At 41.9% G+C, this 16,582-nt stretch overlaps 1 protein-coding gene across 4 annotated transcripts in view; it reads left to right on the top strand.

The window, feature by feature from the left end:
• NUMA1 (nuclear mitotic apparatus protein 1) overlaps window positions 1–16,582 on the top strand; it is a 1,289,555-nt gene that overhangs the window by 896,307 nt on the left and 376,666 nt on the right. For all 4 annotated transcript variants that reach the window (XM_069640302.1, XM_069640305.1, XM_069640304.1 and 1 more), the window contains exons 15-17: window positions 6,766–6,807; window positions 10,114–10,182; window positions 10,751–10,861. In XM_069640302.1, coding sequence (XP_069496403.1) covers window positions 6,766–6,807; window positions 10,114–10,182; window positions 10,751–10,861 — 222 coding nt within the window. The remainder of the gene's footprint in view (window positions 1–6,765; window positions 6,808–10,113; window positions 10,183–10,750; window positions 10,862–16,582) is intronic.

Genomic DNA, 16,582 nt, shown 5'->3' on the forward strand with positions numbered 1-16,582 from the left:
TTCGTCTTTCTGTAAGCATTACTGTTTGGACGCCGGTTCGAAGTCAGACGTGGCCTTCGGCCAGGCGGGTCTAAGGAACCTGTTTACTTAGGGAGGGTCTCCTCTCCACCCTGGGCTACATTCAATTGTAATCTCCCATGCAGTATGGAGGGACGGGGCGTAAGAATAATTAATAGTTAGTCAACAGTGACTAACATACTCTTAGTCCATAGTCCCCTTCCCTCCATATGTCCCACCATCCTCCCCAGTAATGATACTGGTGTCATTAGGCGATGTTAAATATTGTCGACGCGTCAAGGGGGACTGAGGATTGGTGCCGGTGGGCGAAGTCAGGGGAGCGCATGCTCCCAGGGCCGTGCCCCGCGCGCCTCTAAATTTAAAGGGGAAGCAGGTTTTTCTAGTGAAAAAGGTTGTGTCTTCCCCTCGCTAGCGAGGGACGCCGATGCAGTATGGAGGTAAGGGGACTATGGACTAAGAGTACGTTAGTCACTACAGTGAGTAACTATTAATTTATTGTACAGGTCAAAAGCTGGAGACACGACCCCACTACCATGGCTATAAAAAAACACCTTGTAGCGCCACATACTTTATACAGGTTGATTGCTGCCCTAGCAGCCTGAGCCCACCAGCCTAGGTACACAATCCACTTTTAGACTAACTAATTAGTGCTTAAAGGGGTGAGGGTTAAAGGCCATCTATTTGGATTTGCTGACATTTCGAAGCACAGAAGGTTTAGCCAGAAATATTGTGATTTGGACTACATTAAAACAGCATAGTCCACGTAAAAAAAGGGCTGGATAATTATAAGACGCTAGTTTCTGGCAGTCCTGGGCCCCACTCAATAAATCAATGATTTCCTGTATGTAAATGTTAAAAAAGAGGGGCCAGCACACAGCCCTGTCTCCCTAGAGACTTCAAATGGATCATTAGTCTCTCCACTCAATCCAATGATACATACAAGGTCACAGGTGCAAGCGAAAATGTGTCTTTGGCCTCATCTAAACTGAATGCGGAAAAAGTACAGTGGCAGGCAAGTACCCTCAGTCGCTTTGGAAGACTTTCAAATGAGGAAAATGTTCCACGTAGAATTCCACAGAACATAGTCAAATCTGTGTATGGAGATAAGTTATTACTAGCCCACCAGTGTGGACAAGTTGTCTGAATACCCGAGAAGACCAGAGGAGATCCAATACAAGCACTCCAGGTGTCGGTTTGAGGCTCGGGAGAAGATGCAGCAGAGCAGGATGAGCCACAATGGAAGTCAATGGCAAATGCGGTTTAGACCAGCCTGCAAAAAGTGTCTGCCACAGTGACTGCTGACTGAAAGTTCTGTAAATAATCCACCACTCCATGGCCCAGAGGTAAGTACAGAGTGTTTCCTGTTTGGAAAGATTTATTGTTTGGCAACTTTCCCTCCATAGTTCTATGGACCCCCAAACGTTTGCTTTTTATCTAATTAACCTGTGCTGACTTTACAGAGCAGTAAAGCATCCAGCTTGACTTCCCTAGCCCTTTGATCATTTTTTTTATGGGGAGCCTGATCAGTCCTTCAGACTATTAGTACTGGGAAACGTTATCTTTTGACTTGCACACTTTTGTAACTTTTTAACTCCATTTTAAAATGCAATGTAGTAGAGATACTTTTGTATCACCCTAGTCTTTAACACTTAGGGTTTTTGGTTACCTTTTTATATATATTTTTTTTTATTGTGCTTGTTAAAAAAAACCTTTCACACAAACCTATAAATACATGTTAAAAAAGTACCCTGAAAAAAATGCATTACTTCATACTTTCATTTGATCATCAGTCTGTGACCGTTACTACTTTACCCTTAATAAATATGTAAAAAAAAACCTTATCCACCATTTCTCTTCCCCTTATTCGACTTGTGCAAAAATCACTTATTTAGACGGCTCTTTTTCCATTTCTCTCCCAATTCTAATGGCCGCTAATGAGAGGGAGACGCTCGCCCCATTCAGGCATCTAACCTATAAATTGTGCAGACCTATTTCGCCTTCACCTGCAAGGAAGACGTCTAATGTATGAATTTTAACTAATGCCTTGCATGCCATCATCATACGAGAACACTTTTCCAGGGCCTCCCTTTTATTGCAGAGCCTACAAAATGTTTACTCCACTGGACCTTACACCATGCCCCCAAAATCACTCCTGTCTTCACTTGGTTTAGTCTCAATAGCAAAGTATTCCTCTAAAGGCAGGGTTCGGGAATTGAGTAATATAGAGTTGAAGTTTAAGTAATTTAATTTAAAAAATGTATTTATGGTTCCCAACTTCTCAATGGGGTAGAAGTTCCTGGCCCAGTCCCCCAGTTACACCCGTTTCTTCAAGTTGTTGAGGAGGACCCTATAGGGTCATCCCAGTTAGGATCCAATGCCATCTGGTTAAAGAAGATGGTATTAGTTGTCTTTAAATTCCTCAGTAGTGCAACCCTCCCTCTACCATGGCTTTCTGAAGGACAGTCTGGATTGAAAGGTCTAAACCATTTTATTAAAGCTCCCCCCTATTTACCTTCGCTTAACAGAGTTATGACCCAATTCCACTCGAATTGCTTGGATCGGAACTCCCACTAGCAAGCTTAAGACTTTCTTACATAGGATGCCCTCTAATCTATCCAGCAGCTTATCCAAATTCCCAGAGAAAGTCTCTAGGGCATATAAAATACTAGGCACCAGTTTCAGCTTGCTAACCCTTGTTGTTCCTAATAAGCTGCATCCCACATACTTTGTGGCAAAGGTTTTAATCAATCGGCCTTTGACATTGGAGCCACTCCGTCAGCATAGCGCCCATTCTTGACCTCCTAACCCAAGTTGATGTGGCTGTTCACACTCTTAATCATCCCACCTACAACTTTAATTTGTGCTGGCGGGCGACTCCTACTGCCAAAACACAAGCTTTGTTTTGTTCATATTTACAATCTGATCATTTTGTTTGGCAAAGTTCATTGATGCCCTTGCACTTCTTTTAATACGAACCCATGGGTGGACAATGGGACGACATCTGCATGCACAGTACGTGACCGCCCCCAATCTTGGGTAGAAAAATCTTCACATTTCAAAGAGCGGCCTCCAAAACAGATAGGTACAAGTTGAATAACATGTGGGCCAAGACGCACCCATGCTTAACCCCCTTTCTCAAGGCAGCCTTCCTTGAAAAATTCCCCATGCTGTTCTAAGTAACTCTTGCCATTGCTCCTAAGTGGAGAGCTCTTATTTAGTTGTACAACCCAAACGACATTCCCAGCAGCGCTAGCTTGTTCCAAAGGGTGGTCCGTTTGACCAAATCAAACCCTGCTGAGTAATGCAAAAAAAGCAGATTTATCTTTCTATTTTGACTGTTCGATAAGTGAGGTTGATAAACATAAGTTAAATATAGTGGATATACCCAGTCGGAATCCAGTCTGATCCAGTATATGTGCCTAAAGACAAGATGGTGGCAGAAAATATATTTTTACAATTTTTGTGCTCCTAGTGTGCACATTCGCTTTTACCGCGTTTGGCTACTAAACGTGGCTAGTGCCCTTAAATGACCACGCCACAAGATTTCTGCTTGTTTTCAGCCATTGTTCTTCCCGCCTTCTAAGGTTATGCATTTGCCTGGGAAAGCCACAGCTTTCACGGGCTAGTCATGCCTTTTTTTTGTATCTCTGTCTCGGGAAGGGGCTGTCTGGTCCCACTCCACATCCATGTTGCCTGAAAGGACTGGGCGTGGGGCACGAGTGAAGCCAACAGTGGTCTCTGATTGGACCACTACTGCCTGTTTAAATGGTGCAAATCCTTACCATTGGCGGGTTTGGACTTTCTTCCAGCCACGATTTTGGATAAGAAGAGGACTCCTGAAGCTGCTTCTTCATATCCGCGTTGGAGCCAAGAATCCTGTGTAGAAGAACAGCTTAATGAAGATCCGAATAAGACCCCCAGCATCCCTTCCTGCGTTTGGCCCGGTGAAGCCCTGTTGGACTACCTGATCTGCGACGGTCCTGTGCAGTGCTTCAACCCCATGACTGGTGGGACAACCAGTCTTGACTTGTTCACGAAGAAGTGTCCCTGGACCACCCGGTGGACTGATGAGCTCTGCAGTGGGCTACCTCGCTAGAACAGGCGATGTTAGTCATTTGCAGCTGGAACCTCAGTGGACGCCAGCTTGTGGTGCAAGTCCTCTTTCTGGCAAATTGCAGCATCAAGGGATCCTGCTCTTGAAGGTCTTCATCCACGAATGGAAGGACGCCTGCCATCGCCTGTGTGCAGTGTCTGTCGCTGGCATTCACCTTCCCCGATATGGTGAAGTGAAGAGGTCTGCATCAGTGCTTTCTGCAAGAGTAAGTTAAAAGAAAGGGTGGAGAAGGGGCTGGAGAGGACAAGAGGGCTGCAAGAAGGCGGGAAGCTACTAATTACTGTGCCGAACGGCAATTGAGGTAGTGCTGAACTTTCACAGGACAAGGGCTGGGGGGGTGGGGGAGGGAGGGAGGGAGGGAGGGAGGTCGGGAAGGTGTAGTGGGCAGGTGGCTACAAAAGACAGGCGGCTAGGATTACTGTGCCTAACGGCAATTGCGATAGTGCTGATCGTTTATAGGACAAGGGAAGGGACAGGAAGGAGGGGAGGGGAGGGGAGGGCAGGCTAGTTGGCTGCAAAGACAGGCGGCTATGATTACTATGCCTGACAGCAATTGGGGTAGTGCTGGAATTCGAAACAGGAGGGGAAGGTATGAAGAGGGAGTGGGAGGTGATGGGCAGGGGCACAGGGTATTAAAAGGCAAGCAGTGGGTGAGTATGATCAGGGTGATCCAGGCCTATCCTACAGATTAGGTGAGTTGAGGTGTTGTGGTTCTCAACACCTTTCAGGCGATGGCATCAGCCAAACACCAGAGTGGCCAAACCGTGGCAGTAGATTAGAAGATGGAATTAAAACTCACTGGAGGCAATCTAAGCAGGAAAACCCTGGCCCAGCCAATGAATAGGAGCCAGGAGTAGGATTTAGTGGTGCCTGGAAGAATGCCTACCAGAAAATGATATCTGGCGATGAAGCCCTGGATGCAGGGTCCATCCTGACTGTTGTGTCTGGTACTTAAAATGCAGCAACCCCCCTAAATGGCCATAATCTTCTAACAGGGACTTTATCTGTGAAAATCCATACTAAGTTCACTATAGGCAGTCTACCCTAAATATACACACAGACATGAGCTGGCATAAGGCAGACGCCAGTCGCACCAGGGGGCTAAAAACAAAGGTTTAAGTGGATAGCCTATGTCGTTAGCCTCTACATCTGCTACTCAGCCCAGGCTAAGGTCCACCTTTGCACTGCTAGTAAGCCTGGGTTACATGAATCTGAACAGCCTGCACCTAGACCAGGAGAAGCATTTTTGGGTAAACCGTAAGCCCGCAATGTCAAACTAGATGTAGGTGGAATACCAGAGTCAAGGGTCATGGTGAACAGGCAGGGAGAATAGACTCGCAAGGAGGAGCCACAGAATAGGGTATGGTAACAGTGCCAGCCTAAAACAGTACAGTGGAGGGAGTTGTAGGTATACCCCCTCAAGTACTTTAAGAATTGAGACTTGGAGGTCGGGGCCAGAGTGCTTTCAACTGTCTTCGAGCTAAAGACTTGCAAAGAAAAGCCCATCCTGATAGGGCTTTCATTTATTTGGTTTATTATTCGGAGCATGTTTCCCTTTATTGGCAAAACTATGCCCTTGTTTAGAACAAAGAAAACTGGCTTTGTGTTGTCCTTGCTACTTGCTTTCTGCTTCTTGGCACTGTCTTTTGGCAGTTAACCAAGTAAAAAAAAAAATTGGGATGCAAATCACATTTCAAGCACATTTCTCTTGTACATTGGGCAAAAAGGCCCACAATCTCTGCCTTGTAGAGTGGGGATTAACTTCAGACCAAACTACCAAGAACAATTATCAAAAAGGATTAGGAATTGGTGTCATCCAGCAGAATATGCAATATTGTACAGCATGCAACTTATCAGCAATAATTGTAGATGGCAAGGAATGGGCAATGTATTAACCATGAGAAGTGCTATTAATAACCTTAACAGTTTTAGCAGTAGTGATGTGGAGGAAATGAATTTGCTATAATAATGAATTTGTTGAACTGTTGCCCGGTTTTCATAATGCTGGTTCATTTTGGCATCTGTGGATTCCTGAAGTGGTCTCTAGAATGTCTTGGTACTTTTATTGTCATCTGGCCAGCTTGGATTCCCAATAATGAGCTGGGAAGATAGTGTCTTGTAGGCCATAGTGATTGGTCCATCCATGTCCATAGAGGCCTGCTACACCCACATATGAATATGGGAATCCTGTGAATTCACCACAGTAGTTCATTGGCTGCTGTTCAGCAAACTAGCACTGATTTCTGTCCTGACATGCTTTAAACTGGGAAGTGTCTCTGTGAGGAATATGGAGACTTGCTGGAACATTTGTTATTGCCAATATAGGTCTGCAAATTAACTTTTTCCATCATGGTCACATCCATAGCTGGCCGTATCACCTACCGGCACTTAAAATTGTATAATGTTGGTTGTCATTAATGTAAGTCCGCTCATGTATTGTCCCCAGTGACTGTTCCATTTACTCTCCTCCTCCACCTGGTCAAAGTCAATTTAACTTGCTGCTTCCCTTCAAATCTGCTATCTTTTGTACATTCTAGCATTGTGTGTGTTTTTATTATGCAATCTATTGCCAGCATCAAGCATTGTCAAAACAAAAATCATATGCTAATGTGCAACCTGCTTCTTTGTTGCAGGTGGAACTTTTAGAATTATCAAAGGAAGAACACGCTAATCAGGTAACCCATTTACAAAACATTAAACTCCAGCTTCTTAAGCGGTGACCGTGCATGCAGCTAACCATGGCCGCATGACCGCGCCAGTTAGCGTCAAATGCTGCTACCGTTTTCCTTGGGAACTGTTTGCAATGGACTGTACATTTTCAAGATAACCAGTTTATACCATGGTTTCCTAATTGTGTGGGACTGGACCGTGAACACTGAAAGATGCTTCAAATTCCTGACGCTATGCTTATGCCACAGTGCATAAGAACCTGGCACCTGCACTTTAGGAGTCTCCCTGCATTACACAGGTCAGCACATTTTTGCTTCTGGCTCCCCCACCCTCCTAAAGCAACAATTTGCCTGCTCCCTGCTCTTCGTTCATTTGCTGATCAGAATCCGTCCAGGAAAACGATTTTCTTTGTGTTTTGCCTTTTCAATCATCCAGAGCAAATTTCTATTCCAAGTGCGTATGCAAACAACCCAGTGACTCAGCTCTTACACAATTGAATTTGCATGTAGTCGGACAGTGAGCCCACTGCATTCCATACAGACTGTTCCCACTGCTGATCGCCCTTAAGTGCCTTATTTTCAGCTTTATTTTATTTAGTTTTATATTGTGATCAAGGCCTTTTACAAAGCATTTAATACATTTAGATAATAAGCTAGGCAGTGGCTAAACATTAAGAGCATTTTACAGTACTAATACAATACAAAAATGTAATAAAACCATTAACATGGTTCAAAAATCTCAAACTATCAATTTAATCTTTCGTAGGTCACTCAGATCTCTATATTAAATCTTTCCTGAGTATATCAAATAAGACATATATCCCATATAAAAAAAATCATTTGTAATAGACCCATTATTAGTTCAACCAATATACATTTCAGCACTGTGCTATTGTGCAATTCCTAATTCTTCAAGCATCTTCACAGTTTCATAAATTAGAAATATTCATCACCCATATTTATTCGATTCCACACATCCTCATAACATATCCAATTTCCACACTGGAAGAAACACCCTAGATATGTTGTTCTTACTTCCTTCAGGTTGGGGCATTCCACAATATGTTTAAGGGTTTGAGTGAAAGTTAGATTTTTACAAAACAGTTTCTTAGGTTTGAGTCCTTACCCTTAGACCGAGCATGTAGTATTTCCCGTGGGAAAAAGATTGAACCTAAATCGAAGGAATTGGGTTCTTACATTAGAACATGCTAATTGGTCATGATATTTAGGAAGAATACCCATTGGTTAATCTAGCTATGAGCGAGTTGAATGAATGAATTTGAGAAGTACACATTTTTCTTATCGTTTCTATCCAATCCATGATCTTAATATTTTTTAGCCAATATTGGATTTTCGATCAGATCTTTTTGTCCTCCCATAATGATGTAATATATCAGTAGATTTAGAGTGCTGATATTAAAAAAATTAGAGGTTTTGTTATTCAGTTGCAACTGGATAAACTCATACAATGAGTCTACGATAGGCGAGTACACTTTAATCATTAGTGAGACAATTTGCCACTGGAACCAAATTTCGACCGATGAAAGTCCCAACTCATATCTGGGGATAGATGATGGCAGAGCTAAAACTAAGCTTCCTCCAAATCCTGCCCTCAAATGACTCCCATGACAAACAGTGAGTGATAGTGCACCCTTCTCCAGCCCATATAGTATTTTTGCGATCACTTTTCCTATGTAAAATCTTATCAGAGGTTTAATAGTGCATTTACAAAATGTACAATAGATTCTCTTAATTTGCTATGTCAATTTATCAATTTTCTTTTCAATCATTTCCTTATTTGAATGGCCTAGCAGATTAACACCAAGATAAAGAACCTCTCGTAATTTCAATCTTAATATCATGAAGGAGCCATTTAAATCTTCAGGATTGGTAGTAATGTTTTTTAATCAGCTAAATGCCCCCGATTTCTACTGCATTAATCTTAACAGTAATGAATAGATGTAACTGGCCTCTACGTTTAAATATGCAAACTGATTCTTTTTGTGCTTTTCAATGCTGCGTTTGTGGGTGAATTTCTAGGGAGAAGGATTTTAATGGTACATTGATTATGAACACCTTTTATTTTGCTTGCATGCATTTGAAAAACATAAAAATATTCAGTTGCCTTAAGCCCCACAGATACTGAACCATTTGGATTCTATTTCCTGGAAGGAATTTCTATTGAGTGTTAGTTACTTTCAGGCTTGAAGTTTAAAGCTTATGTTTTTCCTGCCACACACTGTAACGTTTTCCAGCCCCCAGAACGCTATAAACTACACCTTTTATCATTCTACCCAATACTCTGTAATTTGTCTGCCAATTATCAACTTTGCTAGCAGCTTGGGAGGTGAGGGCGGGCTGCCTCAGGAGTTTACCTACATGGCTTGTTTAGGTTCAGACACTGGGCACTACTTCACCTAGTACACTCAAGCTGTGTCAGAACTTGCACTCTTGAAACACTATTTGTCAGAACTAAAGTATTGCTAATAAGAGAGCCCGCATAGCTGTGTATTGAATCTTTTTTTACATGGAAACTGTAGGGAATTTGGCAAACAGTTTGCAACGAAGGCAGCATTCTGGTCTTTGTGTCCAACTAGGGGAGAAATGAAAAGTCCTTGGAAAGGGGTCCCATGCATTACTGTTCATTTAGCACATGCTGCTTTTGGGGTCTGTAGCCAGATTTTGGATAATGGAGCTTTCTTTGTTCTATGATTTCAGTCATGGTTCATGATGCCTTTTCTTGCTTGTAAGAGAATCGTACCTTTGCATGCAACACTTACTTGTCTGTCTGCTATTGCTTGCTTGACGCTTGGCATCTTCAACTGGAAATATTGGCTGTATACTACTATGAATGATATAGCATTGAAAATGTGTTGGCAATTTGTCATTTGAAAGGGAACCTTACTTCCCTAATAAAGACAGCAGTCTCCCCTTCCATCCTACCAACCCTCCTATGCTGCACAAGGTAAATTGTCAGTTGACTATTTAAAGTAAAGAAATGGCTTAATGCCCCTTTTTCATGTGACTGTGTTGCAAGTTTGCATCAGCAAAATGTCATTATTTACAGCTTCGATACAAGCCATACAAGCTACTAAAGCCATAATGAACCAATTGGCAATGCTTTTTTTATTGAATCATTTGCCGAAATGGCTGGCTTAATCCACAATAGCACTCTGCATTAAATGTGAAGCTGGATGTATGGAAGGGGAAGACGTGCAATAGCTTGTGTTGAGTTTTTTTTTTTCTCGCATGTGGTATAGCTGGCATATTAGAAGCAACATGTATTACTGTTACTGATTCCTTTCCTCCTAGTTGGAAGAGCTGAACAAGAAACTGAGCCATCAAGACCGATTGAGCAAATCACAGCAGCAGAAGTTAAGTGTAAGTTAAACTAAATTTTGCCGTTGTGGTGGTTAGGAGATGTTAGATAAAATTAAATGAGGAAATCCAAACTCCTCTTAAGAATGAGTAGTAACTTGAAATATGGGTAAAAGTGAGGTTCAGATAGTTTTAAACTGGTGCAGCACAACCCTCTCCTGATGATTATTCTTAAAACGAATGAACTGTGTTTGCTGGATATTTTCAAAATGGAGAAGACCGTCAATTTTCTGTGCATGCTATGAAGTGGAATGTGAAATGTGGGTTTGAAAAAACTGCTGGGTGTTAAGAATACTATTCCTCAATATGTTAGGCAGGGCAGGTCTCTGCAACAATGTGGCTTTCCAGATGTTTGGATAAAGCTCCCAGGATACCTCACTGTTGGTTAAGGCTGATTGGGGTTATTGTCCAAAGTTTTGGAGAGCCAAATGTTTCAGGTTAAAATTGTAACTACTTTTACCTTTGCAGAGCACATATTCCAGTTGATTTTAATAACAATTGTGAATGGTTTGGATTGCGAGGGGTTAGGTTTAAAACATTTAATTCAGGTTTCCCTGCATTAATGCCACAGGTATGTGAAAATGAATTCCAGGAGGAGATGCAGCATCAGAAGAAACTGTTATCAGAACTTCAGACACAGCTGCATCAGAAGGAGCAGTCCTCTGAGCATTACAAGGCACAGGTGAGCGTTGCTTTTTTTCACCAGGCCAGATTTTATGGTAAGGTTATTAGATTTACTATTTTCATTTATTCTTATTTGATATAGCACTGTACGTCAAAGTGCTTGACAGAGAAAGCAGTGCACAAAATGTATGAAAATCAAATCAATTGAATAATAAAATCATAGCAAGTAGTCCCTAAGACTAGATCGAAAAAGACACTGAGCAAAGAGCAAGTTTATTCGGGAATTTCATGCAAGAGACCAAGAACGAAGATGAAATTGGGCTCATGGCGGATGAGCGACTGATAAAAGAAATGTAGTCTACGAACAAAGGAGAATGGGTGAGAGTATGGAAAGAGATTATGGAAGAGCGATGAGGAGGAGCCATGCCACACATTGGTCACCTGGCTACCATCTGAATTCTGGCCCAGACTGCATATCATGTTGCCCTCGCAATCCCTCTGGGCTACCCCAGCACTTATGGTCTGTATATGCAACCCTACAGTCCCTCCTCTCTGCACTTATGAGCCACCTGCTGGCTGCACTTATTTAGTTACCTGCACTTCTCTCTCTACCCTACTCCCCTCTCACTTCCCTGCACTTGCAAGATCTGAATGGCACATGGCCTAGTAAGATCGTTGCTTTTGTCCTCCCTCTGTTTTCCCCTCCTTGTCTTTTTGTGCCTAGAAAGACTACAGGCGTGTTATAAATGCCATATGTCATATAATATGTAGACATTTAAACACAACACAAACAGTGTAATAGACTAAAGCAGGGTTGTGTCCTTGCCTCAGCACTTTTCAAGTTTTTCATTGCAGACCTAAAAAAACTGCTTTAAAGACATACTTACAGACGCGCCGAAGTTGGGCCTGCACCTAATCCCATGGTTATTCTATGCAGATGATTTGGTGTTGCTGTCAAACACTGAAGGGCTACAGAGAATGCTCATTGAATTAGGCAGCTACACACTCAAAAAAGTTACAAATTAACTTGGAAAAGACCAAAATCATGTGGTGCACTGTTACAAAGTAACCTCCATACATCTTAAGGTTTATTACCAAGTCTCAGGTTACATTGAATACAAGTAAGATACATAGGATAAGACAACACTGGCTCCCATCACCCAGGCAGGGGGCTTCCTAACTCCTGGGCTTGGAACCCACACCTGCAAATTCTATCATTCAGAGGACAACACTCCACATGACATCACAGCCTTCCATCATGCCTGAAAAAGCAATACACAACATGCACTGACTCGAAAACCGTGAAAAAGAAATCCTTAAACTGGTCCTTGCTTGCTTCTCCCCTAGAGATTGTTCATGAGTACATCTATTTGGGAATCAATACAAATGACTAGGTTGCAGATCTTCCTTACTTAGCCTCTAATAAGATAAAAAATGAGCACAGCTGTATCTCAAGCCAAAATGATATATGGCATAATTCTCTTGCATTGCTCTAATAACTTATAACCAAAAAGCTGTACCTCATTTTCTGTCTGGTGCTGAAACCAAGTCGGTCCTTCCAGATATTTTCTGGTTAAAACTGAAAGGCAAATTCTGGAGACGACTTTTATGTTTACCCAACTCCACACTGATTGCGTTGGTCAGATATGAGAGGGGATTGTTATTGCTGAACTGTCTGTGTATATGGAAAATGTGCATGTTATACAGAAAATGTTCATTAGTGTCTGATTCCAATCGACCCCTTTACATACTAGCCTCATATATGTTCATCCAATCACAAATTAATTAAGCTGTGGAAAGACTGTTTTGATTTCCTTAGCTGAAACCAATGTATCAGCTGACCTTTTGCTAGACAATCCCTCTCGTGCCAAACAGAAATTCTTACAATATGATTGGATCAAAACGAGACAAAAATGCATGACCTGGAGATTTCAATAATAACCCCTACAACAACAAATGTTTTACCACGATTGAGACATATTTAGCAAAATGTCCTTCCTCAGTTCTTAGAAATGAGTGGTTGAGATTGACATTCAACTTGTTGCAAACTGAAGGGTTGCTGTCTCGATAGTCATCTCCAAGGAACAGAACTCTTGTCGTTTTTGTAAACAAGTCACTCAACCAGAAACTTTGAAACATCTTATTACTGAGTGCTCTTGCCTTAACAAACAATGTTGCTCTCATCTGAAAAGATATTTTGAACATCTCAAGACCATAGATCTTGAATCTTTCTGGCAACTAATATTCTGCACAAATAGGGTAGCAGTGAGAATTGCAACAGTTAACTTTTTACATGCACTATGACTAGATGATGATGATCAATGTAGATGCTAATTTGATAATGTTCATTTCATAACGGGCTGCTTTAAACAATGCAATATGTTTATATATAATTATTGTATACATGTACCTTTTTTATTTAATTCTTGAACTATCCTTTCAACCTATCTTATCATCTTTTATCTGTTTGACTTGTCCAAGTAATTGCTTTTATGTATTTTATCGCTGTTGCTTTACATTTGGATGCATTGATGATGCTTATGATTTGTAACTGTTTTACCTTGCCCAAAGTGGCTTTGTAATTGATTTGATAGAAAAAATAGATTTTTTATTTTCAATAGGTGTTATGAATTGACAAGTTGATTATATCAACTAAACCAATAAAAAAACTAGATTCAAAGGAATGCTCAGAAGAAGAGTATAGCAATATAAAATCCTAGAGAAGAAAGGGATGAAACAAAAATTAGTTCCATGAAGGGAAAGAAAGGAACAGACTCTGAATGTTATAGAGATGGAAACCAGAGCGAGCAACAGTAGAAATGAGGGGGAGAGAGAGTAGAATGAAGGATTACTCAAAGATAACGAGCAGAGAAAATAATTGGAATAGAAAATGAGGGAAAGGAAATGGGAGGTAAAGTAAGAGGGATGGTAGTAGCCGGGAAGAAGAGATCCTCTGTTTTGGATGTAAATAATCAGACATCTAGGATTTTTCTGGCCAAAAGGGAGTCCGGTATAATGAAGTGAATAGCATCAGAGAATGAGGAGAATGAAAGTAAAATGTGTCTGCATAGAAATTGTGAGGCCAAAGGAAGAACTAATGGAGGCAAGAGAAAAAGTATAAAGAGGGAAAATAGGACCCGTCACCAAGCTTGGTTGGACGCCATATTAAAGAGCAAGGACAGAAGATTGACGGAACCAGAGAAGGTACATTTAGAGATGGCAACAAAACCAATCATGTTCAAAACCCTTAAAACTAAGATGAGTGGGTGGGAGACTAGATTGGGTGACAGTGTCCTAATCTGCCGACAGATCAAAACGAACAAGTTAAGAAGATGGCTTAGACTACCGAGCAGCAAGTAGTGCGTTACAGATGGAGAGAAGAGCAGTCTGAGTCCAATGAGAAGAACGGAAGCCAGATTGGTAGAGTGGAAGAGGAGAGTGATTGATATGAGCAGAGACTTGAGTGTATGACATGCTCGAAGTTTAGGGTGGAAGGAGAGAGGTGAAATAGGGCAATAGTTCGAAGAGAAGTAAAGATCAAGTGAAGGTTTTCTTTTAGGATTGGAGGAATAGTGGCATGTTTATATACCAAAGGGAAAGGAGAGGTGTGCAATAAGCAGTTGCAGAGCACGGTAAGATGAGTGAGAAGTGCAGGGTAGTGTGACAAATCACAGGATTTTGTCACCCAGGTGGAACCTTTCCCTGTGAGGCTGGAGAGGTGAACCTGCTACGCGATACCCTCCCTAGGAGGTAGAGGCAAAAGGTACCCAACTGGGAAAGAGACCCCCCCACTCCCCTGCCCGAGCCCCCTCCCCTTGGGGGTGAGGACTCCCGTTTTGAAGAGGAACTCCCCAAGTTACTTACCCACAACCAACAACTTTTATGCAAAGAGGACATAAAGAACAATTTAATGGTTGTTACTTTGGTGTGGAAACTTTAAATCAACATGAGAAAGAATAGGAATGCAATGCTGAGAAGAATGTCCGAGTAATGCAGAGTACTCGGACAACATAGAAGAAGGACTTTGACACTTCTCCCTAGATGACCTGGCAACGTGTCATAAATGGAGGAAGAGGAATCTGGTCAGAGAGAAGCCTGGGAGTTTCGAATCAGCTAAGCAAAACCGGAACGCACAGCTTGCAAGCATGGACGAAAGCTGGCGATTAAAGGAGACACTTGAGAAGCCTGAAACGAAGAGAGCTGAGGGAAGGAAATCTCAAACAAGTTACTGAGTTCTATGTGGTGGCATGACCGAGAATCGGACTGTTAAGTCCAACAAAGCCGAGACCGCACACTTGTTCGCTACATAGAGCGGGCATAGAGGAGGGAGAGAAGCAGAGAGGCCAGCAGCCAATCTGACTAACCGAAGAAAGCATCCCATCCTGATCCCAGGACTCAACCTCAAGAGAAAGAGGTAGCTGGGGAGGTGGGAGACCTGGGAGGGATACTGAATATATAACAAGCGTAATAATATCATACCTGTTCAAGTGAGGTCCTCAAATTAATATTCCCGAAGGAGAGTGGGAAGTCCTATAAGAACATTCACACTTATCAGCAAAGACAAAACAAACGGCAAGCACTCAGTTATTATTGGAACCCTGGAACTCTTACCAATAAGGGGAGGATAGCAAAGAAACAAGAGTAATTACTGGAACATTAATAGTCGTCCCAGTAAGACCAAAGAAGTGAAGACCAGTGAGAAATAGTTATTGGAATCTTTGTCCCTGTCCCAGTAACAGTTCAGTGAAAGAGCAGAGGTATAATTGAGTCTTTCCATATGGCCAGCCAAGGAGAAGAGTGGGCATTGTGTAGAGAAAAAGAATCAGGTGTCATAAAATTGATTCAAATAACCTCAGATGGAGAAAGCAAGGTACCAAGGACACAATTGAGAAACTGAAGAGCCCTATTTATGGAACTGTATGAACTGGTCAAAGTAGTTGCAAAGACGTTGCTAGAGTATTTGTGCTGAAACGCAGACTACAGTAGAAGGGAGTCATTCTGCTGTGCCTTAATTTATTTTGATAGGGGTACGGACAGAATATATTAGCTTTGGACAGATGACAGACCTTCCTTTTGGACTCACTGACGAGCACCCTAGTTAGTTTGTGAGGGAAAACCCGTAGTTCAGGGATAGCTGCTTCACATCACCTCATTTTGTTCAAAAAGTCATTTAATGGAAGATATGTCTCTGTCCTGCTTGTGACCCGCCACACTAGTCTTTGAGAATTAATTAAAAAGGTAACTGGTCTTAAGGAGAAACAGTAGAATGAGGCTTGGGAAGAAAATAAGTAATAGCCGCATCAGTGAAAAGGGATGAAAAGTAGACCTAGTGAGAAAAGGTGATGATGGTAAACAGGGATTCGAAAAAGAAATTCAGAAGAAATAGAACAGCAAAGAGTAATTTTGGGGACAATAGTTGGCAAAAATATCCAGAAAGAAGATTGAGGATTGGGAGTGGGCGGGGAAAGAATTTGCCTTATTGATGGCCATTGGGTCTCCAGTGCATTTTTTTTTAAATCTTGTACTCTGCCATTTTGTAGTCTAGTGCTCCATTTATTCATGGCAGCCACAGGGTAGCCATAAAATGGCGGTTTCTGACCACATGGCCTCCTTTTGAGCCAACAATGGCAGCTACCTTATTGGTTTAAACTGGTTTGGCCAGTTTACATCCCTCTCACTTCTTGTGGGGGATTGACTAGACTGAGTGTCAGTCTTACTGACCAACCAGTGGGGTTGATCATCAAAACCTTTGCCCCAAAATACCCTTTAGTTATTTTGC

Source organism: Ambystoma mexicanum, chromosome 7q (assembly GCF_040938575.1).
Source record: "Ambystoma mexicanum isolate Mex_15411 chromosome 7q, UKY_AmexF1_1, whole genome shotgun sequence".
NCBI classification, from domain to species: Eukaryota; Metazoa; Chordata; class Amphibia; order Caudata; family Ambystomatidae; genus Ambystoma; species Ambystoma mexicanum.